At 45.9% G+C, this 27,844-nt stretch overlaps 2 protein-coding genes across 4 annotated transcripts in view; both read left to right on the plus strand.

Moving 5' to 3' along the window:
- Nucleotides 1-7,533, plus strand: part of KCNH4 (potassium voltage-gated channel subfamily H member 4) — a 51,084-nt gene extending 43,551 nt beyond the window's left edge. For both annotated transcript variants that reach the window (XM_082197184.1, XM_082197185.1), the window contains exons 12-16: nt 553-591; nt 1,002-1,366; nt 2,260-2,366; nt 3,779-3,855; nt 5,060-7,533. In XM_082197184.1, coding sequence (XP_082053310.1) covers nt 553-591; nt 1,002-1,366; nt 2,260-2,366; nt 3,779-3,855; nt 5,060-5,593 — 1,122 coding nt within the window. In that variant the 3' untranslated portion in view covers nt 5,594-7,533. The remainder of the gene's footprint in view (nt 1-552; nt 592-1,001; nt 1,367-2,259; nt 2,367-3,778; nt 3,856-5,059) is intronic.
- A 5,787-nt stretch (nt 7,534-13,320) lies between these two features.
- RAB5C (RAB5C, member RAS oncogene family) lies at nt 13,321-26,149 on the plus strand. Of its 2 annotated transcripts, none has more exons than XM_082196466.1 (6): nt 13,321-13,427; nt 17,738-17,973; nt 20,570-20,721; nt 21,667-21,789; nt 23,778-23,871; nt 24,723-26,149. In XM_082196466.1, exons 2-6 carry the CDS (start codon nt 17,808-17,810, stop codon nt 24,833-24,835), a joined length of 648 nt encoding a protein of 215 aa, XP_082052592.1. In that variant the 5' UTR covers nt 13,321-13,427; nt 17,738-17,807; the 3' UTR covers nt 24,836-26,149. The 2 variants fall into 2 exon arrangements, with proteins under 2 accessions (XP_082052592.1, XP_082052591.1); XM_082196465.1 differs by having other exon boundaries at nt 13,339-13,497.
- The last annotated feature ends 1,695 nt before the right edge of the window (nt 26,150-27,844 follow it).

Below are 27,844 nucleotides of genomic sequence, written 5' to 3' on the forward strand. Positions count from 1 at the left end.
GGAGTGCAAATAGATAGAAAGGGCGCTTCATGAGCAGAGGAGGAAAATATAGGCAGAATGAAGACAGGTGGAATGAATGTGCATGGGGAAAAGAGGAGAGGTGGACTCTAATCCGCCTTGTGTGTATTCAGTAGAGCATGGGGGTTCTCTGCATATGTTGTAATGGACACACATAAGGAGGGAGGCAGAACCTTCCATCACAAGCTTCATTCTCCCCAAGTCTTGCCATGATGGCTGGAGGTTGTGCCCTGTCTCCAGGGACTATGGGCACAGCAAATACTAGTTGCTGGCACCCACAGGAGAGGAGTGCGCTCTAGCTCCTGCTCAAACCAATGCATGGTTGTCAGTTTGTGCCAAGATGGTGCAGGAGATGCTCCCTAGAGGGGCCAGAACCAAGGTGAAATGGCATCTGTCTCTTCATCTTTTGGTTGGGTGGTCGTCAGTCTGGCAACCAAGAATGGTCAGCTTTGAGGCAACAACCCTGATAGACTCTGAAAGAGCTACCCAGTCTTTCTTGTTTGATTGTGTTGTTGTTGCTGTTTCCCTTTCTAGGGACTTCTCCGATTCTCCAGGTCCCCACGTTTATCCCAGGTAACTTTTTTGCTGCAGGAACAGAAGGGCACAGGGGGTGGGAGAAACTGCATTGATTACAGCCAACATGAATTTGGCTGGGTGGATGGGATCTCAGGAAGCAAAAAATATAAATAAAATAAAAATCTTAACTTTGTTCGTAAGTTGCTTGCAAAAACTTGAGTTTGTACTCTCCTAAATTATTTCCCCTACACCTGAAAGCCTGAGGGCTAAGAGCATTTTCACCCTGGCTTGCAGTGCAAATATGAACTAGTTTGAAATGCTTATTTGCATGACAAATTGATACCCTCCACCTAAACAATGATCAGATGGTCACACATCTAAGTTTATTAAATGTGATTTAAGCCTCACCTATAAGAAAGCTGCCTTTCCATCTTCTGAATCTTCTTCCTTCCTTCCCTCTTGTTTAGCCTCACCTTGAAAGTGGTGCTGCCCCCGAGAAGCCCCTGCCCTCCATCCAGGAGTATGGCGAGGACTCTGAGGACTTCTTCCAGCCCTCGCCAGCCACCATCACCCGCCGCAAACTTCTCTTGCCCAACCTCAACAGCCCCGTGAGGCGCGGCTCCTTCAGCAGCCTGCTAGGAGATGACCTGCGCCAGTTCTCCGCCCTGCGGCGAAATTGTCGCTCCCCAGCCCACTGCAACCGAGGCCGTAGCCCCTCTCCGCAGTGCCGCCGGGAGGTGCAGCTCTCCGATGAGGGCAGCAATGGCCAGAAACCTGGCAAGCTCCTCATTCCCTCCCTCATGAACTACGGAACCCCAGACCTCAGCCCCAGGTAAGGGTCCTCATTGCATTCCTGAACGGCCACAGCAGACAAACGGATTTGGCTCATGGGGTATGATCCGCTGGGAAGTTCTCCTGCGAAAGCCTCAATAAAATGAATAGGATACGTTCAAGAAGGAAGCAGTGGTTTTCTGTAGCTTCTTTCCATTTAACTTAGATTTAGGTTGGAGAACTTCCTAGCACTGGGGTGTAGGGTGGCTGTCAACAAGCCAGGACATCCACAGGGCAGGCGCACACACAGAAGGCATGGAATGTGATTAGCTTTTTATTAGCAGAAAAACAACAACACAGCAATGTCCTTTGGTTCATCTCAACTCAATGAAGGCTTTGCTGAAACTAAGCTCTAGCCATGCCCCTCCCCTCTAGCCTCTCACTCTGGATCGCTCCCAAGCAGGGGGTGAGCTCCTCCTGTGGGCCTGTCTGGCACTCCTCAAGCGGGGAGTCAGAGTGGGAGAAGAGTCAGCAGGACTGGGACTGTCTGCATGCATGCTGCTACTCTCAGCTTCTAATCCTGTCCCGGAAGGCCCTCCTTCTCCTGACCCCCCTTGATCGCTCAAGTCTCCTGCTTCTATCAGCTCCCAGTTTATCCTTTCTGCTGACTGCTCCTCAGTGTCCCACCACCAGGCTCCAGGTTCTAAGGTGTCATCTTCAGAGCCCTCCCTGCAGAGTTCTTGGGAGTCAGGCACCCACCACTCCTCCTCATCCATCTGGCCCCTGACAGTGGGGGGTCTGTTTTCCATCCAGTGCTCCATTTCCTCAGAAGGCTAGACTGCCCCTGAATATGGAGGTTCTAAATTCGATAGTCAATCATCACTGCTTGACCCTGTCTTACCACTTTTTGACTGCACCCTGCCGCATAAACTAATCTGTCTCCCACCTCCCTAGAGTTGTGGATGGAATTGAAGATGACGGTGGCGCATCAGAGACACAAACCTTTAGTTTCAATGTGGATCAGCCCACGCAGAGCTCGGCGCAGGAGCCTCCAGTGTCAGGTAGCGATAGCAACGGAGGAGATGGGTCCTTCCACCTGCCTTAGAGAGCAAGAAGCCACTTAGCCGTCAACCATTCAATGCTCATTAAAGAAATGCCTCGCACACTATTGAGCAAGCAGATTCAGCCCTCTGTTGAGCATCAAGGCTCATTAGTGAGCCATCAAGTTAAGACTGGCCATCTCTTCAGTTGACCCGCCATGATCGTATTTGTCTTAAAATAGTTAACATGTGACAGCTCACTCAGAGAATGAGTTGGGAACCATGAGATGTTGCAGAATGGCTGGGTCTAAGGCCCCTCCAGTTTTGTGGCTGGATTTCCTAACAGGCTAAAGTGGGGAGGGTAAAAAGAGCCCACATGATACTCTCCGGTTGTTATTGGACTCCAACTCCTGTCATCCCCAATTGTGGACCATGGTGTCTAAGGATGATGGGAGCTGTAGTTCAATGACATCTGGAAGGCCCCATGTTAGCTGCCGCTGAGCTAACTGCTTCTGTGGGGGCTTCATTTCTATATGGCTAGATCTTGACCCCAATCTTGTGATTAGAGGAAGTAAAATGAATTTTAATAAATAAACTTATGCAACTGATATAGGTTGCAGCAGTCAGCTTTTCTCAGGGCAGAATTAGGCTGGATTCCCCCCTCCCCGAAGTGATAAAGCTAGGTTTGGACTATACCACTTTTGACTGCAGGTGGTGACTCACATGGCTGAATGGGGCTTCTTTGCTCCCACAGGTCCCTCTGCAGGCAGGAAACTGTATAGCAGGGGAAAGGGATAGGCCAGGAGCCTTCTCCGCAACATCCACTACTTTATGAATGGCTTCTGCCCACATTGTAATATGTAATACCCCATGCACGCCCAAAATCTATATCTGACATGGTATAGTCCAAATGCAGACTTACCACTTTGGTGAGAAGTAGTCCTTTGTTCTAGCAGTACTAAAGCATCATTATTTAAAAATGACTATTTTAGAACGGAATATGCACAGTTCAGGTTTTTAGGGCGACAGTGGGGAACCTCAGTTCCAGGGGTCTGATGTGGCCCTCAGTACCTCTCTGTGTGGCCCTCACTCCTCAGTGGCCTTGCTTTACACCCTCCTTGAATATTTTTGCCCAGCTGGAATGTGTCCTTGGATAATGCCTCTTGCCTGCCTGGATAGAGAGGAGGCTGTGGAGAAACTAGCCTGTTTCAAAAAGCGAACATTTATATTCATTACTCTGCCCAGTTTTGCCTCTGACCCAACCACCCTTGGGCTACCAAAGGTCACCCTCCCTTTTTAGGGGTTTGCTCCAATGTGATGACCCCTTGCTCATACAAGCACAGTGTCAGAGGATTGGGCAGAAGGCAAACTGCTGCAAGTATTTCCTCTAAACCCTCTCATCTCCCCCTCCTACCCCTTGACTTTCCTTGCAGGGACGGAGCAAGCCAACCCTGTGTCAACTGCAGAAGCTGATGAGGTAAAGCAGAACATCCGAAGGCTGAATCAAGAGGTAGGAAGCAGCAGGGCTTTATTTGATTTGATTTGTGAGTCACTAGGGCGCAGTCCTGGCATCAGTTTTCCCTGCCGGGGCTGTGCCCTAGAAAATACAAAGTCAAGTTTAAAATGCCTCTGAGCATGGGCAAAGTGCATCTGCCTTGCCACCAAGTAAGCACAGCACGCCCTCATACATCAAGGACTAGGGGAAACTCTAGATCAGGAGGTGATGTTTGCAGATGTCTCTTTCACCCTGAAAACTAAGTGGGGTGGGGAGATGCATAGCTGCAGATCACCACTAGCTGCAAATACCAGGTTAGTTTAGTTTAGTTTGTTTGTTTGGCTCAACTGCATTTATTCCTGCCCCCACCCCCCACCCATGGGGGAAGGAAAGGGATGAGGGGGTTGATTTTTCTGTGCATCCGTGGTGTTGGCGTTTCTGACTCAGGGTGTCAGGGTTTAAAATTAGCACCGGGTTGGTGACAATTTCATAGCAACAAAGCCAGCCTTCTCTTTCTTCTTCTCCTCTCTCTCCCCCCACCCTCACCCCACAAAACAAGTTGCCTGTGTGTTCTGCTCCTCATTCTTCATAGGAGCCCATCTCAGGCAGAGCTTTTTTTACACACACACACACTCCCCGCCCCAATGTCCTGGCTCCTCCCCTTTTCCCAGCTGCTACATAAAAGCCTCAAAGACGCTGAAACAGATCGGATCAGAAATAAGAGGCCCACAGCCAGTAGCCGTATTTTTCTGTGTGGACACATGGAGGGATCAGGCCCTTGTAGAGGGCATTCTCAGCACCAAATGGATTATAGTCATTGCAGCAGAATGAACTTCAGATTGACAAATAGTGTGGGACAGGGGCAGCATGGGGATGATGTCGCTGTGTGTGTGGACCACCTCAGAAAGCTGCTTGCATTGATGCACATTATCACACAGTGCATACATGCTCGTCATGAGGATGTAGTGGTTAGTGTGCAGGACTAGGACCTGGCAAGACCAGGGTTCACATACCCACTTAGCCATAAAACTCACTGGGTGACCTTGTCACTTTCTCACAGCTTACGTTGCCTCACAGCATTTATGTAGGGATAAAATGAGGACGATGTATGATGACTTGAAGGAAATGTGGGATATAAATCAAATAAATAAGCAGGCATGACACTTTCAATGTGCTCTATATAAATGCTAGGTATTGATTCTTTTTCTGGTTTCCCCAGATCAACAACCTGAACCGGGAAGTCTCCCAACTCAGTCGAGAGCTGCAGCATCTGATGAGCCTCCTTCAGAGTCAGCTTGCCATCCAGCCTTCCTACGCCCCTGCCGCGAGCTGCCCTCACAACTGTGGCCAGCCCTCGCCTTCCCCGCCTCCCACCAGCAGGCTGCCTTCGTCCCAGAGCATGCCGCCCCTCGGCCTCCCGGCCTCCTCGAGCGCAGACTTTTCAGCCTTCACCAACTCCCTGCCTTCTTCTGCCTCGTGCATAGAGCACTTGGGACCCGGGGAGCAGAGGGGTTCCACTTCCTGTGGCCCCACGAGCCCCACATACCAATACCACTCCCTATGGGCGGACACGGGACACGGAAGCCACCACTGTGGCCAGGCAGCCAAGGGGACTTCTTCCCGGTCGAGTTCACCCACGCCGTGCCCCCTTAGCTCTCTCTCCCCAAGGAACTCTTTCTCCACTTGTTCGGGGCAGGGCTGCCCGCCACCAGCACGCTTCCACTTCCGGTCAAGCTCAGAGACCTTTCACTGATGCCAAGTAGCCTCCTGTCACCTAACCTTCTTCCTGATGGTTGCTGAGGGCTCAGGACTCTGCAGAGAAGCCGAGCAAGCTGGGCCCCAAGATTTGGCTTGTTGGTTGTTTATTTTTTTCTTTTGTACCCAGTAGATATATTTTTTAAAAATTTTCCATGCGGGAGGCAACTGTTCCCATGAGAGCCAAAATGAAGCGAAATTTTGGATTCCAGATTTAAGTGAACATTTGGGTTTTCGACGTTGTTTTTAAAAGGCATTTTTAAAAGAAAAAAACACAGGCAGTTGAATCGTGAATCTTGCTGGTGAATTTTGAAGGCAGCGGCTGTGTTTGCATACCGTGCTTTGCATTGTCCCAAGAAGCTGAACACATTATGATTCAGCACTTAATCCATAGCTTCCGGCTACGTGCAAACTTGGAAATTCTGGCCAATGGCTTTGAAGCAAGCCAGTATATCAAACCAGCTTCAAATCATGGCTTCAAGTCTAGCTTGCTTTGAAGTTATGAACCAGGGATGGGGAAGATGTGGCTGGACTATAACTCCCATCATCCCCAAGCACTGGCTGTGCTATCTGGGGCTGATGGGAGTTAGTGTTGTTGGACTCCAACAGGGTTGCAGGTTTGGCCCCTGTCAGCATGGGATGATGGGAATTGTAGTCCAAAACATCTGGAAGGCAGCAGGCTGGGGAAGTCTGTCTAAATCTAACAGCATCAAATGGCATGTTGCAATATATTGTTGCACACCACCTTAATCTCCAAGCAGTGCGAGATTCCAGTGATTCTAGGTGCTCACCCAGAGTTCGTGTTTCCTTTTGGGAATGAGGCACAGCAGAGACTGTGGTGTCATAACTCTTAATGACCCATCACCCAGGCAATGATTACCTGATCACAGGAAACTAGCCTGGCTTATATTTTAACACTTGCTGGTCCAAGGGTTAGAATGGCTCTGGCACCCAGTTTAGCTTTCCAAGCTTTGATTAAATTCTAACACTTACTCGATCTAGGAACGCAGAGGAGTCTGGCACCTGCAAACGCATAGCATTAAATATGCAGATGCACAAGGCTGATTCAAATTTTGGTGCTACAGAGGGAAAGTAGGCGGGTACCTTTCCTCCTGTGAGTTAATATGAGCACAATCTATCAGGAAGTTCATATGTGCAAGCCTCATTGAAATGAATGGGAGCTGTGCAAGAGCAATAGTTCTGAATAACACCCTAGCTTGGTGGCAGAGCACTTGCTTGAATGCAAAAGGTCCCCGCTTCAATTTCTGGCATCTCCAGGTAGGTCCAGGAAAGGCTCCTGGAGACCTGCTGCCGGCCAGTGTAGACAATACTGGACTAATGGTCTGATTTGGGATAAGGCAGCTTCCTATAATCCTGTTTCAGTTAAGCTTGCACAGGAGAATTTCCATTAGTAGTTATCCTACAGGTTGGCTCTGCCCATCTCCCACTCTGCCACATTTAATGAGGCTCAGATTCCATTATTTGTAGCAGACACCCCATGACAGAGTTCTTTCTGGAGGAGAATATATGTGCATATTTCTTCAAGCTGGAGCATGTTAGGAGCAAACGACTAGGGAATTTTTCTTCAAATTTATTTCATCTTTACTTTTTTCTTTCCTCCCCCTAAAACCTTCAGAATCAGTGTACACACTGTACTTTTAATGCACACTGGAAGCACATTTCCCCCCTCTGAGAATTCCCCCTCCAAACTTATCCCTCTCAGAGTTACAATTCCTAGCAATCCTTAACAAACTACAGTGTGTACACAGCCTTTTCTCTGATCACTGATTGCTTTTCAATCCTGCCGCAGGGCCAACCCCCCTCTACTAAATTATTGTTTTATTTATTTTACTATTTATGGTGAAAAGGGGTGCAGGAGAGGGATATGTTATCCTTCCGCGAAATGTCTGACAAATTAAATAATTTGTTTTTGTACTCTGTTCTAGCAGTTCCTGATGGCTGGGGGTGGGGGTAATCTAAAAAAAAAAAAAAGAGGAGACCTCTGGGTAAAAGCTGCAGCATTTGTCCTCTTTTTTCCAATCTAAAGAACATAGATTGACTGACTTTCTCTAATTAACCAATCTCTTTCTTGTCCTCCCTGGAGGCTAATATATCCTGACAGCTTGAACCATTTCCGGCTGCAAAACCTGGTTCTTTATTTCTAAGCTCAAAGGTGTCAAAGCTCAATCAGTGCCTACAAAAAAGGATACTCCAATACAGAACTTTAAAGCATGCAGGGACTGTGGCTGGGAAGAGTTATAAGCGTGGATCAGTCCTGCTGTGTTTTTCCACAGACGGCCTTTGATCCGAAAGGGCAACTTAAGCCAGATTCATCTGACTGTTAAGCTGAGGTGTGTACACTTGAAACAGCCATTGTACTTGTGCAGATGACAGCGCATGAACAGGAGTTAGAAGAGGGGTTTGGTGGTGGTGGGAAACCAAACAGGTAATGTGCATCGGGTGAAGACACCCTCTGATGTGTAGCACAGCATGCAAATGCAACATGAAACGCAACCTGGGTGAGAGATGACCTATAGCCTCAGTCTGCATGCATGTGCTATGGCAGCACACACATTGGATCAGACTGATATCCCATCCCATTCAACTGCTTGCAACAGGGCTCTGTTGAGACTAATTTTTGTTCAATTGTGTCCCAATGGTTGCTTATAATTCATCACTGCTTACTTTTCAGAAGCGCTTGACGCAAATTACCATGAATTAACTCAATGCAACCAATCATTTTTTAAAAAACAATAATAAAAACACAATAAAATTTTAAAACCACCTTTTAAAAAAATTGATAGGCTGACTTAAACTATCAGAAGTGATGCAATCTAGTCTCCAAGAGAGCTATGAGTCAGGAAGGTTGTGGTTTAATCCTTACCTTCTGCCTACTCTGAACTTTCTAGATGGTCTTCAGCAGGGCCGTCTTTAGGATATGTGCTGCTGGGGGGCAGGTCAAAATTGTTGAGCTTTTTTTAGGGGGCAAGTTATTGAGCTTTTAAGGAGCGAGTAGCAATAACCTACGTCTTCTTTTGTGATCATGTGAAAATGAGAGACACTATGTTAAGTATTTCTACTAAGTGCTTCAAGGTACAGCCAAATAGCAAAAGCTTAACAATGTGACAGGCTATTTTTTACGAAATCCTTGAAGGCCTTCAGTACAAGGTAAAAACCCTGATCCTCCAGGATTCTTAACTGCCCACAGAGCTTGCTTGAGTAGGACAGGCTCCTGCTGCAAAATTCATTCTCTTGTAAATGATAATTTTGTGTAGGGGGTGGAGAAGTGAATAGTGCTTCAGCCTCACCCCATAATGCTTTGCAGCAGTATTGGTTCACCCAGTCAGCTGCCAGTCTGATATAGAGAAGAAGTGATGTACATTGATGCATGAGCCAAGGTTTGGCATGAAAAAGCTCCCCACCCACAACTGGCACTGGCCAACTGGATTCTTCATTCACTCACACAAATACACACTCTTGAACTGCTTTGGGATTGTGCCACAGGGAAGCAGCAGGTGGAAGCTGAGGAAGTCTTTCTTTACATTAGCAAAACAGGGAATCAATTTTAAAAAACACCTCTGGCACACAAATCAATAGAAGCCCAACAGAGTGGTGTCAACAAACTGAAAGTCCCACTCTCTCTAGCATCACAAAGCCGAAAGTCTGGATGTATTTATTTAAAAATCATAACCGCTTTTCACACTGTAGGTCTCAAAGTGGCTTACAAACAATAAAAGATAACGGTGCCATCTTCTCCCTCCTCTTGCGGAATCCCACTCTTGCAGAGTCTTCTCAGAAGTAAGCCCCATTAGGCCCAGTGGGACTTACTCCCAGGTAAGTGCACGTGGCACACCCTCCAACATTTCTCTGATGAAAATAGGGGCATCCTATTCAATAATAAAAAATTTTATTATTTATACCCCACCCATCTGACTGGGTTGCCCCAGCCACTCTGGGCAGCTTCCAATATATATAAAAACATTAAACATTTAAAAACTTCCCTATACAGGGCTGCCTTCAGAGGTCTTCTAAAGGTTGTGTAGTTACTTACTGTATCTCTTTGGCTTGGGGGTTGCATAACTCCATACCCTCCAACATTTTTCCGATGAAAATAGGAAAAAGGAAAAGGAAGGACATTCTGGGATCAAATCAGAAATCAAATCAGGGCAGCTTCTGTAAATTTGGGACTATCCCTGGAAAATAAGGACACTTGGAGGGTCTGATGTGGTATTCTTCAGAACAAAACTTCAAGGACATAGCTACACAAAACTTCCACACTGTTCCACCCAATCTCTTCTCAGTTCCTCAAAACAATCTGTTCTGCTGCAGTATCTCAATTAAACTTGCATTTATCTGGAAGATAAGCCCCTGGATTCCAATAGGACTCATTTCCAAGTGGGTTTGCTTAACGGCATAATGTACCCTTTGAGTTCAGCATGTTTAAACCAATTGCCATCCTCAGAAAAGTCTTCACATCACTGTTGTTCTATGGAGCAAATGTCAACTGCTATGTTACATAGAATGGAAGGCCTGGCCTGCTCTGGACCAATAAATTAGTCTGGCCTCCATTTCTGTGAACCAATCCAAAATGCCTTCACATGAAGCCTTATGTGCTGTGCTAAGACCTCCAGCTAGCTGGCAGTATGAAACTGGGTGCTGATTTTCAGAAAGAGGAACTGAAATGTGCTTTGGAATACATAACTGGTCATTGCAAATGTTCTAACATGGGAGATGACGGTGACAGTGCGCATGTGATGTCCTGCCTGCTAAATCCTAGATGTCAGGGAGTAAGTTTTCTGTGATCATTTCCTAGCAAAGGAAATAACCCTCTGTCCGCTTTTCAGTAAGTGTGTGTGCTCTCACTGAAGATGGTGTATTCTGCATATGCACAGAGTCACTTCTTTTCCAGGACACTGAAAAGAGACTCCACCTTTCTGACCTGCAGACTGATGATCTGAAGGGTGGCAGGCTGTTCTTTTGCAGACTCTTGTGCATGGCAGACTCTTAGCTGATTTTGTCTCAGTTCTGAGGGTTTATATATGACATCACACAGGGATATCACAAGATATAATTCCTGGCTTCAACTATTTTGAAGGAGGAACTAGCAGCATCTGCTAAACAGAAACTCCCAACATCTCTGCAATCATCCCTCTTTCTTCCTTGTTTCAGTAGGTACCATTGTAACCCTGCCTAGCTGAGCATCTTGGATTGCAGGTTTGTTGCTACGGCAACTGTTGCCACTGCTTTGGTGGTCACTACTGCGTTGCATAGAGACTGGGTCGGAAGTGAGGGTAGGGTGGCAGGGCAAATGTCCCACTGCAGCCTTCCTTCCCCATGTCCCTCATGCCAGGCCCCTTCATTACCTCTTCCCTGGGATTCGGTCCTGTTGTCATGATAGGGCCCATGTCTCCTAGCAACCAGCAGCACAGCTGCCTCCACCTTGACAACGCTGCCCTGCTTTATTTCCTAATAAGACCTGAAGGGGCATTTCATCACCTACCCCGGAGAATGGACTCTGCGCAGTTAGGTGACGACAACAGCTTGCTATGACCCAACCCACCAGCAGTTTTCCAAAGGGATGATAAGCTGGATGTAAACACACATTTGTTTGTTTGTTTGTTTGTTTGCAAAAACCAGCTCCTTCTTTCCTTAGAAAAGAGAGAAAGGTCTAAAGTTATATTTACTTTTTTTAAAAAAACAACAACAACTGGAAAAGAACAAAAACTATATGAAATAGGTTGTACCATACACATAAGTTAATTTTCTTGCATTAATTTATAATATTTACTCTCCTTGTGTGTCTGTGTGCTTTTGTTTGTTTTTTTAAATCAAGAGGAAATCATGCCTCTGATTATGTGCAATGGACCTTTCACCTCCCAGCAGGTAGTCACTATATCCTTGGAAAGGGGCGGGCGGGGGGGGGGGGGGAGAGAGCTTCTAGATCAGAAGGTAGGGCAAGCTGGCTAAAGCCTCAGCACCTCCTAGTTTGGATATAATAGAGAGGGAAATGTGTTTGCCTGTCTGCTTTTCCTTGGCCTGTGGCGTCCTCTACTGGTCGGTTACAACCTAGCACCCATGAGGGCTCTGTAAACGCTTACTAATAATCCTTTTTCGTGGGTGATGTAAACCCAAGTGAGCACTGCCCTCCCCCATTAATCTATTTTTTGATAACCTGCTTCATTGGCAGTATATTAGTAACAGGGCAAGCACAAGTCATATCACTGCTGAGGCAAAAGGACTAGATGACGCTCTGTTGAGTTGTACAGAAGTTGAGCAGTGTGATAGCTGACGCTTAACTTGGTCCCTTCCACACCATATATTTAAAAGCACATGTGTTCCCCAACGCAGAACCCTGGAAAATGTAGGTTACCTCTCACAAAGCTACAATTCCCAGATCCCTGAACAAACTGGAGTTCCCAGGATTCTTTGAGGGAAGCCATGTGCTTTCTATGTATGGTGTGGGTATGGCCTGCAGACAGCATCCTCCACACCTGAGAACAGCAGTCTAGTTTAAAGGGCGAGGGTTGTCCTGAAAATGATGGTTCATTTGTGTATGTAAGAAAGGAATGCACTGAAAGTACTCACCAGCCTGGGAAGAAAGGGAGACATGCATAGCACTGTCACTTTCTGCTTCCATTTGAATAGGAAAGAACCCACGATAGGCTTTCCAGACACTTGCAACATACAAACGGAAGGGGGAAAGATTAGTTGTGCCCTGTGCTGTGGGAACTCAGCACACAGATAAGAACAAAAAGAGTATCCCAGCTGGATGAGGCCCATGGCCCATGGAGCCCTGCATCCTGTTCTCACAGTGGTCAACCAGATGCCTGTGGGAAACCAGGAAACAGAACTTCTCAAGAGCCCTCTCCTCTCCCATTGTTTCCAGCAACTGGTATTCAGAAGCATCCCTGTCTTCCCCTGTGGAGGGCAGCAGCATAGCCATCATGGCTAGAAAGCCACCACTAGCCCTCTCCTCCACGAGTTTGTCCAAGCCTTTTTTAAAAGCCACCCGACTAGGCGTCCATCACTGCCTCCTAGGGGAGCAAGTTTGCACTAAGGGAGACGGAATTTTTAAAGAAAATAACATTTTGATTAATGATAGAAACAATTTACCCAAGTAAAATAACAAAATCCAACACCAGGGTATGTTTGCGTGAAATTAAAAGTGACGTCTTCAAAGAATCTGAAAACGTGTGAGAATGTCTTAAGAATGGCCTTTGCAGCCCGCTCCTGTGCAAGTTTACTCCTTCAATGCATGACCCTCAGAGACTTTAGCTATTGTTACTACTGCTGAATTTCTGGCTCTATCACTAACCCCTTGGGAAGTCGAGGTGATTTTTAAAAATCCGTTTCAGCCTGTTAACTTTTGTATGTTGAAAAATAGGCTTGTGTTTTTAAATGGACTTTACTGTTTTTATCTTTCGCAAACCGCTTTGACGTAGCTTTTTTTCTTGTTCTTTAAACAATCGAGCGGCGTATGAATGTTATAAAATACATATATAAAGCAACAAATAAACCCCGAGGTAACTAACGGAGAGAAACACGGAAAGAGAAAAACCCCTTTGGAAGATATCACCCCACCCGTTTATCCTCCCTCCCTGTGCCCTGAAACGCAGTTACGGCGGGATAGAAGGCGGGGCTGCTACTGCCGCTGCTGTTTTTTTTGGTTCTTTTCCCTCTCGATTGGTGGAAGGAGCAGCCTGTCACAAGGAGAGCGGAAGTAGAAAGGCAAAAAAACCCGCCCCCGCTGTCAGGAGGAGCCTTTAGCGGAAGCGGAAGAAGCTGGAAAGGAGCCCAGGGCGGAAGTGGCGCCGTTTGAGATTTTTGGAGTGGTGGGTAAAGGGGGATACCGAGCAGCGGGAGGACTGGTGGCGGCGGCGGCGGTCCCGCAGGCGGGAGCGGGTGAGTGATGGGGGTCGGGTCCGGAGGAGGCCGGCCTGGGCTGGGCTTGGGGGAGCGCAAGCTGTCCTGCCTGCGGAGAAGGAGCCCCGCGGCTTCGCCTCCCTCGCAGATGGGCGTTGCTGGCCATAGCGGGGCTGCCTCGGCCGTGGCGAGCAAGGATGGAGCCTCCATGGCCAGGGGCAGTGCACCTCTCTCTCGAGCACCTGTTGTCTTCGAGCCCCGCCTGCAGGCTTCCTGGAGGCATGCCGTGCGCCGCTCTTGGAAACAGGATGCTGGACTAGGAGGACCGCTCTGGCCGACCCAGCAGGGTTGTTGTTTGCTCCGCCCTGCACGGCGCTTTGTAGAAACGCCATAAGCAGAAACAGTTCTCCTTGCGAGCCTGTGAGGCTTGCAGTCTAAGAGCGGGAGTTGTCACAATTCGTATGCAAAGCTCCCAGAGGATTGGGTGTTCACGAAAAACACTGAATGTGTGCGTTTGGACAGAGGAGCTCTTTACTGGTGCGCTCCTAACTGGAGTTGCCAGTTAATTTCCTCTTAAGGGGATGAGTGCACGTTTATAAGCTTTGTCGGGTAGAAGTTCAACAGGTGTGACATTTCCTGTATAAGATATCCTATCCCTAAAGCTATGATATTCTAACCTAGGGTGTGGATTCTAGCAGAGGGGGTTCACAGAGCCTTTCTGTTCTACTGTATCCTGATATGCTTTGGACTATGAGTTTACATATTCTATCTGTGATCATAGTTGCTGCAAATAAAGGCTGCATTTAAAACAATCAGCCTGAAGGATTGTAATAAAAACGACTTGGTTATGGGCCTTTTTTCAGGGAGCCATCTTGGGAGTCAATAATTTGTGAACTTTGTATGTCGTCTGGATTTAACGGATACAAGTACTTTCCTCATCAGACAAAACCAACATGATAATAACCAGTAGTTTTATTACGGCAAATCCCTTTTCTTACTACCGTTATATTGCATGGATTGACATTCTTTGAAAGACTTCTCCAAAGTTTGTGTAGTGATTAAGAAAGTGGACTGTGACTCAAATTTTGACCCTTAGATGAGTCCATTTGGTGTTTGGCAGTACATATAAGGATCATAACACTGGTCTGCCTCTTGAAGCCTGTAAAAATGCTGGTGCATTATATGTGAATGAAAGTTCGTATTATTGTTACTAAAGGGAACAGGCCCCTCCTTTGTGTAACAATTTCCCTATTATCTTTCTTGCCCCACCTTTTGCCATTTGGCTTCTCCCCACTCCCACCATTTTATCTCAATCTCCGGTCATCACTGCAACCCTGCCCCACCCCTACCCCTTGCCTCTCTATTGCAGATTCTCTTAAGCCTGTATGCAGGAACAATGTTGCCTGAACATTCTGCATTGCTTGAATGTAAAAAGACTTACTTGTAAAAGTTATGTTTGCTGTCCCCAAACTTAAGGCACCCTTCCTCTTTCCTGTGCCTGCCCTTCTATATCGGGCGTTGAGAACATTTGGCCCTCCAGATGTTACAGAACTACAGCTCCCATCGCCCCAGCCAGTTTGGCCAATGGCCACAGAGGTTGGAAGTTGTAGTTCAGCAATATCTTTCTCCCCTATGCTCTAAATCCTTGTTAAATTTTAGTTGTGCCACAGTTCAGGAAGGTGATGTATAGTGGAATTGCTTTGACCGTTTCCCTGAATATATGAATATGTCTCTTTAAAGGTCTACCCTTCTTTGTAGCCAGATGGTTGGGGTAGCTAGCTCTCAGCATTCTGTTACACTCCAGCATTCCCATCAGCCCCAGCTAGCATGGTTGATGGTCAAGGATCACAGGAGAAGTTTCCTATTTCGGATGCAACGTTGGGGTCATGCATCCCCATGAGATTCTTTTAATTCACAAGCCCTCCTTCCATGAACATCATATTGGTGGGCCCTGTGCTAGTATTATAGCAAAGCACCAGAGGCTTTTCTCTGGCAAAGGTTTAGGGCAAAATGAAGTGGAGTACATATGTGATTCATATTGAAGTTAGATCATATCCACCAGACCTCAGTGCCTTAAGAAGACTCTTGTATGTCTGTAAAATGCTACATGGTTTCTCACAATCCATATCCAGGCTGAGGAAGGTCTGGTTGTTGTGCTGTTGGTTGTGACCTAAGAAGTTGCCAATAACAATTTCTGTTTATATTTATTCAGGGTTAGCCTGTGCAGTATTTAGTAAAAACACACACGCGCCACAGGCAAACACTAAATAAGAGTGTGTGCAGTCAGTACACGAAGTAACCTGACAGACCCATCTTATTGCTTTAAACGTGTAGCAGCTAAAAGAAGTATTTAGCTTCAATAGCTTAACTCGATAAATGTTGGGTTGGTTGTTCCCAGATATATCAGGGACTACTGATTAACCGTCACTCATTTCTTTCACTTTTGAGTTACTGCTCAGTATAAATTGTAAAATGCTGAGTGCCTTGTCTAAAGGTCAGCTGGTTTGAATATTTAGCATCCTTAGGCAGAGAAAGTTTGAGGTGTCACCAATCCCTGCCCCCCACAATCCAAGCAAAGAATTCTCACTGCGGTCAACTAAAGACAACCAACCATGCCCTGCACACACACCCAACCTCTCTCACTGCCTAAGAAAAACAAAAAATGAATAGAAAAAGAACATACCCAAGTGACGCTGATGCAAAAGCTCCACGCATACACTAAAAGAATATAAGTTTAACCACCCCACCTCCTCTCCCACTTTCTCCTCCAACAACCTTATACTGCATTCAATACTTAATGTCTCACATCCAGTGTCACTGCTCTGTAAAAAAGACACTATGACCAGAAAAAAGAGAGGGCACACCTACTTTTGTAACAAAAGAAAGTGCTTAATAAAAATTATGTTTAAAAAGAAAGAAAGTTTGAGGCACAGAGAAGTGCAGTGTGGAAAGCTAATGTGACTTTGAACCTAAGTAAAAAAGTAAGATGAGGTGCACAGTCTCTTTTGCTCTGGGCATACTGAGCCTTGATGCCTAAATGTAGTACAGTGGTACCTCAGGTTACAGACGCTTCAGGTTACAACTCTGCTAACCCAGAAATAGTACCTCGGGTTAAAAACTTAGCTTCAGGATGAGAACAGAAATTAGGCAGCGTGGTGGCGGCAGCGGGAGGCCCCATTAGCTAAAGTGGTGCTTCAGGTTAAGAACAGACCTCCAGAACAAATTAAGTTCTTAACCCAAGTTACCACTGTATATAGCTGAGCTACATGCTCATACAGTTAGTCACATACATATTACACATCTATTCAACGTAGAGCTACCTTGTTTTAATCCTTACTACAGCCCCGCAAATTGGATCAGTATTGTGCCCCTGTCGACGTCCCGGTTTAAAAACCAGGCTCAGGGTGGCTAACAGCAAATATAAAACACTGATTAAAATGTGACTTAAAAACAGCATAAATCAGGATAAAATACAACATAAAATGCAGCATCAATATCAATAAAATTCAAAAATTCAGGGGTCATTGGGTGGGACCCCAGTCAGTAGACATCAAATGATCACCAGGGCTAACTGGCCAAGTTGGTCCTACTAGGGCCAGCAAGGAGACCAGAGAAGGATTTAAATGTGGAGTCCCAGAAAGGTTTTCTTCATAGAAGAGGAAAGGGAATAGAGGATTAGGCTAATTCAAATTGAAGGCCAGGCAGAATAGCTCTGTCTTACAGGCCCTGCGGAAGGAGATCAAGTCCTGCAGGGCCCTAGTCTTGTGGGACAGAGCATTCCACCAGGTCAGAGCCATCACTGAAAAAGTCCTGGCCCCGGTGGAGGATAGTGTGGCTTCCTTAGATGTGAGATCGAGACGTCCTAATATTTTATCCACTGGGCTTGATATTTTATCCACTGGGCTGGAACATCCCTCAACCCAGCTGATCACGTTAGAAGTTTTAATGCTGCAGACTAATGCTGTTGTAATGGTAAAGCAGTGGTGAACAATACAGTGCATGCGCTTATTAGAAGGACTAAGAAGCCGCTTCAGGTAAGATGCTCTGTACATTGTAACAACAGGGGAGCAGCTCACCTGAAACCACCCAGGAGAGCTTGTGGCAGGAATGAAGCTTCCAGTTCCACATTTGAGCTGCTGGATCAGGGGCAGGGCACCTGTGCCAGCTGGGACTGACAGGATGTGGAGTTCAAGAATACCTGGAGGGCCACGGGTTTCCCCACCTCTGTGCTAGCTCAAAAGCCAGTTTCACATCAGTGAAATCAGTCTCTTTCTTTCAGTTGGAGATTTGTGTTCCTCGCCAACAGTCACACCTCCTTCTCATCGGAGCCTGTGCCCTTGGAACAGGCCATGGCAGGCCGCGGTGGAGCTGCACGGCCAAATGGGCCAGCAGCCGGGAACAAGATCTGTCAGTTCAAATTGGTTCTTCTGGGCGAGTCAGCTGTTGGGAAGTCCAGCCTGGTCTTGCGCTTCGTGAAAGGACAGTTCCATGAGTACCAGGAGAGCACAATTGGAGGTGAGTATTGGTGAACTCTAGCTGTGGCTTAAGTTACAGAAGAGCCTTGGGCCTTTGCAGGATTCCCCCACCCCAGCTTGCAAACTTTTTGTGATTAGGGAGCTCTTTCCACACCGATATGGTGCAAAGAATTCTCAGTGGGCCTAACAAGGCGGCCATTCCATTTCAAACAGGCACTAGCCAGGCCTGTTGGTCAGCCCTGTTTTTCCCACCCAGGACATTATGTATTCCCTACATATCTCAACAGTCACTTACAGCTGTAAACTATTACAGATTTATAAACTAAACAGATTTATAGACCTACATGGTACAAAACGGAATAAAGCACAAGCTCCAAGACTAATAAAATCAGTTTGGCGAGCTCTAAAACAATAAAACCATTTATACTCTGAAACAACAATACAATTTAATCAGACGTATAATTAATCTTCCATAAATGACAAGGAAAGCCTTCCTAAACAAAAATGTTTTCATTAGCTGCTTGTCTGGTTTCAGCTGGTAATTCGTTCCAGAGAGGTGGGGCTGCAACACTAAAAGCCTGGTTTAAACTACCGGAGGAAGCTGGCAGCAGAGAGCAAGCTGTCGTTAAAGAAGCTCGTCTGCCATTGCTAATTCTCACTGCTCTTCTGACAGTGTTCTCCTACCCAGCAATATTTTCAAACAGAGGCAACTTGGCAGAAGGATGTAGTTGTCTGTAGGGGGCAACAGGGGTTAATCTGTTTCAACAGTTCCTTCTAGACTTTTTTTTAGAGCCACGATGCCACTTCTGGCTGAAACTTGCAGACGAAACGGCAAAAGGAAGAGAAGGCTGCACATTTGTCTATCCTTGCAAAAATGTCAGTTCGGAAGAAGCGTCTTCTCTGCCCTGAGCAGATTAGCCAGCCTGATGCCTGAAGTTCTTGCTTCACCTCTTACAATGCCCCTCTGTCAAGATCGACCTTGGCAGTTCTGGTGCAATTTTTGCAAAGTGGGGACTTCTGGCTTGGTTGGAGTCAGTGATGTCAAGTCCTATTTGGTTTCATCAGACTACAGAATCTGAATAGAGCAGTGGCTGCTTAGGAGCTGGTTTGCCCGCAGCCTGCCAGGTACATGTTGTATATGTGCTGTGGGGCATAGGACTCAGTGTGGACTGACCTGACCTCTGCCTTGTGTGCTTTATAGACCCACTCCACTTCCTGCTGCAAAAGGTATGGACAGGTGGAGCCTACTTGCATACAGATAGAAGGCCTGGTTCACCTTAACGTTATTTAGTTCATACAGTGGTACCTCGGGTTACATACGCTTCAGGTTACAGACTCTGCTAACGCAGAAATAGTGCTTCAGGTTAAGAACTTTGCTTCAGGATGAGAACAGAAATCGTGCTCCGGCGGCGGCAGCAGGCCCCATTAGCTAAAGTGGTGCTTCAGGTTAAGAACAGTTTCAGGTTAAGTACGGACCTTCAGAACGAATTAAGTACTTAACCCGAAGTACCACTGTATTCTGCTTTGCCTGTTTTGCAGGCTTGGGATGGTAAGAACAAACAGGAGTATGCAGGTGCCAAAACAAAATTCTCTGCTAGGTAACCCACACTTGGCTTTACCCCAGCTGTCAAATGCCATTCCGAAAACAGAAAGCTTTGCAGTTCTTCCAGAAAGCATTTTGGGTTCTGAACCTGGCATCTAGAAGAAGAGGGCAGTTGTCCTGTGTCCTTCCTGTTTGATCTTGGCATGCATCCCTTGGTGCAGATCATATCAGCCCAAAGCTTAACTCCTGCACAAAAGCCAAAGGGATGTGTGAACTGATCTTCTGTCCAAGCTCTGCACAAAAGGAGGGCTTCTATTTAACAACCCCCCCCCTCCACCTTCAAATGGCTAACATTGCTCTTTTTGCAGCCAAGTCCCATAGTATCTTAATCACTTGCAGCAGGGCTAATCTGTGGCCCTTCAGATGTTTGGTTTGGACTACAAGAATGCCCCACAAATAACCCAGAGATGCATTTTAAATAAGAGAAAACATTCTACTCATGTAAAAACACGCTGATTCCCAGACTGTCTATGGGCCGGATTTAGAAGGCGATTGGGTCGGATCCGGTCCCCGGGCCTTAGTTTGCTTACCCATGGGTTAGCATGTCAGACTAGGACCTGAGTTCAAATCCCCGCTCAACCATGATGCCCGCCAAGTGGCCTGTGGCTAGTCGCTCACTCTTAAGCCTAACCCATCTCACAGGGTTATCATGATGTTAAAATGGGGGGTGGAGGTGGAGAGAACTATTTACACTACCTTGAGCTCTTTGGAGGAAAGTTGGGGTAATAAAAGTTTTCTGTAATTACAAAAATACAACAGAATTTAAATTAAATAGCCATAAACAACAATATCTCCAAGTATACAATAAAGTTAAACAATCCACAGATATGATAGTGACGTTTAACAATAAAGAGACAAAAGCATAATACCGATCATAGCAAAAATTAATCATCTCCAAAATTACAAGTAAAACTTGTACTTGAATGTGCAAGTAAAACAACGATATCTAGGAAATGTATCAGAACATGTGCAGAGTTCAATCCAAGTTTTTGTTGCACCTTCCTGTAACTCTGAGCTAATGTTTCTTTTCCAGCGGCTTTCCTCACACAGACCATTTGCCTAGATGACACAACGGTCAAGTTTGAGATTTGGGATACAGCTGGGCAGGAGCGCTACCACAGTCTGGCACCCATGTATTACCGGGGTGCCCAAGCGGCCATTGTTGTCTATGACATCACCAACATGGTGAGGATTTTTGACTTTGTCTTGTCAGCTTAGACCCAAGAGGCCCTCTTCTCTTGTTCCGATAATCTTGAATGCCTGAAGTCCTGGACGTGTAGGAATCCATTTGGTGAATGCTTTATCGCCCAGGGTATAACTTTCAAGGAAAACCAAGCCCCTTGGGCTTGCTTTAAGACTAAAAATGCTTGGTTTTCCTTGGTGGTATGAAAACAGGCTGGGCTCTTTAGACTTTAGTTGCAATTGGAATTTACTGTTGGGTCTAGTAAGTGAGGTTGTAAATATATTGTCTGGGCTTCACCACTTTGGATGGCATCGTCTCTATGACGCAACATTCTTCCATAAAAAATAATAATCTCTGCATCTGGAAAAGTAGCATGTTGGGAAGGGGGGAAGCTAAAAGCGTTCGCCTGCAGCCTTTAGTAGTACAACAGACTCAACTACTGCCTTCTGTTGGAACACTTCCCTGCTTACTGTTCTTGTGTCAATTTCATTTCATTTCCATATACTAAGGCATGTGACGATAGCCCCAAAACACACAATTTTGTGAGCTCCTGAACCTTAGCCAAATCTTAAAATCTTGGTATTTAAATTGGATGTTGAGGAATTTTGAAGTCTGGTCTTAATACAGCAGTTTAATGTTCCCATGCAATGTTTGTTAAGCATAAACCTGTCCAATGCACTCATTTACATGTAAAATCCAGCAGCACCCATAATTCTGAATGTTATAAAAATGTCATTTTTGTTAGCCATTTTTCCTCCGCCGCTGTCAATCTTTGCCCAGCCTTGGATGTGCAAAACTAAGATGGAAGTGACAGGTCAGTGAACATGTTGTTCTGCTTGTTAGGAAGAGTGTGTTGGCATTCTAGTTAGAAAGAACTGGTACTCTTCTTGGACTGAACTGACTGCTGAGCTGACTTCCCTCTTTCCTTGCCTCTTTCCTTCTTGTAGGACACCTTTGTACGAGCCAAGAACTGGGTGAAGGAACTGCAGCGGCAAGCCAGCTCTAACATAGTCATTTCCCTGGCAGGGAACAAGGCTGACTTGGCCAGCAAGCGAGCTGTTGATTTCCAGGTGAGTGACATTCATTGCCTTGGGAAGTAAACCTCCTTGTAGTCGTCCTGTGACTGCAGGAAGCTGCTGTCATGAACTTGCTAACATGGCTAGGCAAACCGCTTTCCTCTCCAGCTCATCCAATATATAAGTAACTAGTGGGAAGTGCTTGGCATGGCATGGGAATTTAAAGAAACCAATAAATATTATGATTTTTAAATTGATAGTTTGATTAGTGAATTTCAGGGCTGCACGTACACACACACACCAACCTAGGGATTCGACGTGACCTGGCCCTGAACCAACTTGAGGGGGGCAAAGTCATGCCAAAGTCACATTTCTGTCCACCATCTTGATTCAAAATGGCGGAACTCACACCTCATGAACCCCCATGCTGATACCTTGAGAGGTGGCCAAAACCTATAGAGAACAGACAGATAGGCAGGCATACAACTTTACAATATATATAGCAGCTGCTGAACTATCTTACAGTTGCTTGGTAATCTGTACAACTACACTGTATAGCTTTGAAAGTCTTAGGAATGTGCTATAAATGCTAAGTGATCATGAGAGTGTGAGCAAAATTCTGGGAATTGTCAAGTATCTTGTACGGTAACATGCTACTATGTATTGTTATTTTTTTAAATACTTGTTTGTTTAGTAGGTTAACATCCTGTTTTTTCGCTAAAGTGGCTAATGACGCTTGTAAAACACAACAGATACCCCCCAAAACAACCAGCCCCACTCAAACAAGAACCAGCATCATATGTTCTTCCCACAGGGCAGATGGTATCATATTAGACAGTCATTCAGTCGAGTTCCATAGTGTGTTACAGTAGAGGCAACAATTGGAAAAACCACAATGTGAACTGAAGACAGTGCTATCATCGATATAAAACAGGGCAGAGTAGTAGTTAATTCTCAAAGACCAACTGAAATAGCCAGGTTTTACTTGACTGCATAAAGCAGAGAGGAGGTTGTTATAATCTCCTTTGGAAGGGGAATCCAGAAGTATTGGGGCGCCGACAGAAAAGATCCTGGTAGAGCGTAATAGTTTTCCAAAGTGATGTACCTCTGGTTACAGATGCTTCAGGTTACAGACGCTTCAGGTTACAGACTCCACTAACCCAGAAACAGTACCTCGGGTTAAGAACTTTGCTTCAGGATGAGAACAGAAATCGTGCCGCAGTGGGAGGCCCCATTAGCTAAAGTGGTGCTTCAGGTTAAGAACAGTTTCAGGTTAAGAATGGACCTCCAGAACCAATTAAGTTCTTAACCCGAGGTACCACTGTATTATGGAGTTCTGGAGAAAGGGCCTCATGAGTAGATCTTAAGCGTGTGTGTGGCGGTGGGGAGGCACTCGCTTCTTGGAGGCATCAGTGGCTGCCCCACAGCTGTCATGCCAGGTTCAGTTACCATTGAGTCATGCCGTCCTGGGAGACTGGAGTGTCTCCACTGTGCCACCCCCCGGGATGATGCTGGCAGTGGCCAAGGCTGTCATCATTCCTCCATTAGCGAATTCTGTTTTTCAAGCACAGCTGGGACACCCAACGAACATGACGCCCCTTGCCAGGCCTGCTCCAATCATAGCTCTTTTCTCACGCTGAGCAGTCTTCCACGAGCCTCTTGTCTGCAATAGTTTGGAATCCACGTCACCTTTCCCATCCTGGGAGCAAAACGCAATGTGGTGGCCAGAACTAAGTGAGGGTGCAGGGCGCTGACAGCAGTATTGAACTGAACTGGAAAGCCTGGAGAGTGCGATGCAGCTGTGGTGGCTACCCATTCACCAATGAGTTTAGCTGTCTTCTCTTTACCATCTCTCTGTTTATAGGCGTTTGGTGAACAGAGGTTGAAGGCAGTGTTTATATAAAGGGTAGCACTTCTGACATGTCCCTTCCTTTCCGTTACTGAGTTGTGGTTCTAGGAAGCACCAGATCAGGCCGCCTAAAGGTTGGCTGAGTACATGTCTCTGCACAGATTCTGATTTGGCTCGACACATTCCCTTGCAGGAAGCCCAGTCCTATGCAGATGACAACAGCTTGCTGTTTATGGAGACATCCGCAAAGACGGCAATGAATGTGAACGAGACCTTCATGGCGATAGGTTAGTAAAGTGGTGGGGAGACGCAGGGTGGCGAGTCACCCTCCACACTGCCATTAATTGGGGACAAAGTGATGTTAAATAAATAGACACACACACCCCACAATCTTGGGTTCCTGAACAGCTTGGGGTGCAGTTCGCTGCAGAATTGGCCAGTTCAGATTTGAGGAAACTTGCAGGCCTGGGAACAGGAAAGGCCATGTGGGGATTCATTCATTCATTCGGTTTCTATGCAACCTTTTTCTCCAAGGAGCTCAAGGTGGTGTGCATGATTCTTCCCCCACCCCCGGTCGGTTAGGCTGAGAGGCAGTGACTGGCCCAAGGTCACTCAGTGAGCTTTATGTCCAAGGTGGTATTTGGCCTCTCAGGTCCTAGTCTGGCATTCTAACCACTACAGAACGTTGACTCTCTGTTGCCAAAAGTGTTGGGTAGGAGGAATACAGGTTCTGGAAGATCAGGTGGAATGAGGTCCCAAGGGAGGGGAGCTGAAATAAGGGCCTACAGAGTAGGTAGTGTGCTAAGAAATGGGGGGGGGGGAGAGGCGTGAGAAAGAAGTAGGGTAGAAAGGCCAGAGGGGTGGGCAGGAGGCAGTGGTTAAGCAAGGCAGCTGGGGGCAAGGGGTGTGTGGGGTAGAAAGGCACGAGAGTCTAGAGACAGAGAAGCTGAATATACCCATCTTGACTGACCAGCTGAATATTGCGGTGCCAGTCACCCCTTTGAAAGCAGCAGGAAATTGAGAGGTTGCTAGCTTCCAGGAGCTGGGACGGACATGATCTTAATCCCCTGCTCCTGCCACAGGGTGAATCTTACAAACCAGTTCACTTGGATGTGCCTCTTCCTTTTCCCCCCCTCAGCCAAGAAGCTCCCCAAAAACGAACCGCAGTGCCCAACGGGAACAGCAGGCAGGAACCGAGGTGTCGACCTCCAGGAGAGTAGCCAACCCAGCAAGGGGCCGTGTTGCAACTGAAGGGGCCACACTGCCTGCCCCTCTGGGCGGCCCCAACTGGAATGCGCCTGAACCAATCGCACTTACGGAAGAACAGCTGCCAGGATCCCTCTTCTTCCCACCTCTTCCCAATCCCCCCCTTTTTTGCTGCTGTGTCTCCTCCCCTCTCTTTCCCTCTGGTTGCAGAATGGAGGGAGCAAGAACCACCTGCCCCCTCTTCTGTACAAATGATGAATTCATCTTTTTAAAAAAAGTCTTAGTCACCTTTTTTTTAAAAAAAGAGCAAAAACACACAAAGGAACTACGGCACACCTCTTTGACCACTCTTAATGGGTAGGTGATGTGCATTTCCAGAGCTTTGGCCTCTCCTATCTCTGCTTTTCCTTTTCCTTTTCTTTTTCTGAAGGGTTCTTACAGCCTCGTATTTGCTCGCAGCCGCTTGGAAGGAAGACCTGCCTTACTTCAACCAGAAGTGACTTTTGGAACACCTGCTTGGTGATTCTAAGCCACTTCCACCAGTAGGGCTTAACCCTAAAGAAAATGTGGTTGCCGTAGGCTGGGGAAGGCACTGAGAGTTGTATGCTGGCAGAACGACAACTCCCAGGGTTCCTTGGCCAGGAGCCTGGTTTAGATACGGTATAGACTTGCTTTTATAAAAAGCAAGTACTGTAACGAAACACACAGGTAACCACTAAATGAAATGGTAGCAGTAATGCTAGATTGAGGAAGAACTTCTGGCCTTTAAGCCTTGTTTTGACCAAATCACAATTATGAGTATTGCCAGGGGTTGCGGGGGGGGGGCAGGGATCTGATTTTCTTCTGTATTTTGTATTCTTGTTTTCAATATATAACCAATCAGTATCTCTTTAATCACATATACCAACTAGCCTTGCACCCACCTAAGTTTGCATTGGGCTTTGGGTATACCAACTCTGCATTAATATTTTTTTTTCCTATTTACATTTTGGATATAATGCACTAATTCAGCCTGTTGAAGAAAAATTGTATTAAAATTATCACTTCTTTTGAGCAATGTGATGCCATTGTTAATAACCCTATAGTATGATGTTGGTGGGTGTATAGATGCAGGGGGGTGGGGAGGATGGACGTGATGTGGGGAGGGGGGCAATAATATGTATTCAAATGCAGATGAAATATTGGTAATTCCACTAAATAAAACTGCAGAAGGGAGACCACAGATTTTGTTTCTGATCTAGTGCCTGAGGCAATTTTGTCTTAACTCATATTGGTATTTAAGGGGAGGAGTCTGTCAGTCTCTTCAATGCAAAGCTCCAGTTGTGTATGATTTGAAAAATAAATTTTTTATAAATCAGATACTGACCAGAAAAGCAGCTTCTGTCTTTCTATAAATCAGCCACGGTAATGTCTGGCATCTCCACTAAACTTACCTGGGAGTAAGTTAACTCTGAAATTTGGAGGACATTTTACAGTTTGCTCGGATGAATTCACATTGTTACACTCTCAATTGTTGGGCTTACACTGCTAATATTCTTAGATTTTCAAGTATTGTAGTTCTTTATCCTTGGATCACAAATATTCTTCCAAGAATGAATCTGTATCTTGAAAAGGAAACAAGGGACTACTGTGTGGGTGGGTGAAACAGGGCTTGTTGCCTGCAGGTGCCCTTGAGTTGTGGACTGAGCTGCTGTGACATCATGGAATGTTTGTAAGCATCTAAATTGTCCAGGAGAAAGCATCTGTAAGGAAAACATTAGTAGTACCATTTCTGTAAGGGAAGTAAAAGGTCCGTTTGTCTGGTAAAGAATCTTCACATAATGCTGAGTGAAGTTTTTGATGTTAGGAATGGAATCCTCCTCCCCTTGGAATTGGTTGCATCAAGTGTTTGCGGGGGGAGAGGGTGTTACAAAGAAAGAAAAATATTGTTTACAAATTAAAATAGATCTGCGACTTTGTAGGAGTGCAAATATCAGTCAGGTCTCCAAAACTAGTTTTTGATGGTACCACAGAATTCAAATATAGATGTACAGTATAGACTATTTCCAGAACTAAACACCCAGGTTGGTTAATATGGCCTTGCATTGGGAAGGCATGCCTACCTCCAGTATGTAATAGGTCAAAAACATGGGATGGTGTTCACACTCTATTAAATCTTATGCTCCATTGAGGTCAGTAAAAGAGCATATGCTCTGAAGGCTCAGCAGCCTTGATCTCTTATTAAAATGATCTCTGGTACTATGGCTGCAAAATACCTGAAACTTCTTCATTTGCCTTCCTGAATAGTGTTGCCACCTACCCCCAGATCCTGATCAGTTTCCAGAACTGAGAGCCAAAATCTCAGCTAAACTGTTAGGTCTCATTTTTACTCCCTTTGTTTCTCTAGCAAAGCCAGTAGATCCAGGAAGTCAGTTTCCACAAAGAAGTCCTTCTGTGCTTGTAGTTTTGCAGTCCTGTATCTAGTCTAACTGAAGGCATTCTTTCATTCACTGTATATTTGTACAGTACTTTTAAGAGCCAGGTAGGAGTGGTTCAGTTTATGTGTATTTGTAAAGGTGAGAGGCATTCTTTGAAGGCTTCACTTCTGGGCAGCATTGTACAAAAGAATCAACGTTTGGTTCTGTTCATGAGAAGCAGCATTTGGCATGTATTCTGAGGCATTTTGTCCTTTGCAGGTAACTTTTTTTAAAAAAGGAATTCTAGGTCACTCAACACAAGTTCAGAGCCATTCCAATATGCAAGAGGGTTGTCACTTTCTGTAAGCATCTTTTCCTGTGACTTTTAGATTTTGTAAGTTTTATTGTAACAAAACATGCATTCATTCAAGACAGTAATAATGATGATCCTATTAATAAAACAAACCTGGGTCTTGGAACGCCCAACTCCCATCAGCCCCAAGCTATTATTGCCTGTTTGAGTGAGACGGGAGCTGCAGTCAACCTGTGGAGGCTCCGAGCCCCGCCACATAAAAGTACCCCATTTCAATAATTTTTTCACCTGATCATTTCAAAGCTATTAGCAGTCCTCTTAAACTTATCCTTCTGAGAGGAAAAC

The sequence above is a fragment of the Podarcis vaucheri genome (genome assembly GCF_965113315.1).
Source record: "Podarcis vaucheri genome assembly, chromosome: 13".
In the NCBI taxonomy this organism is placed as follows: Eukaryota; Metazoa; Chordata; class Lepidosauria; order Squamata; family Lacertidae; genus Podarcis; species Podarcis vaucheri.

Excerpts from the sequence above, each read along its gene's own strand:
- RAB5C (XM_082196466.1), top strand. The coding sequence starts at position 17,808 with ATGGCAGGCCGCGGTGGAGCTGCACGGCCAAATGGGCCAGCAGCCGGG. Across the intron at positions 20,722-21,666 it reads TCTATGACATCACCAACATG|GACACCTTTGTACGAGCCAA; the intron begins GTGAGGATTTTT and ends TCCTTCTTGTAG. Across the intron at positions 23,872-24,722 it reads CGAGACCTTCATGGCGATAG|CCAAGAAGCTCCCCAAAAAC; the intron begins GTTAGTAAAGTG and ends TCCCCCCCTCAG.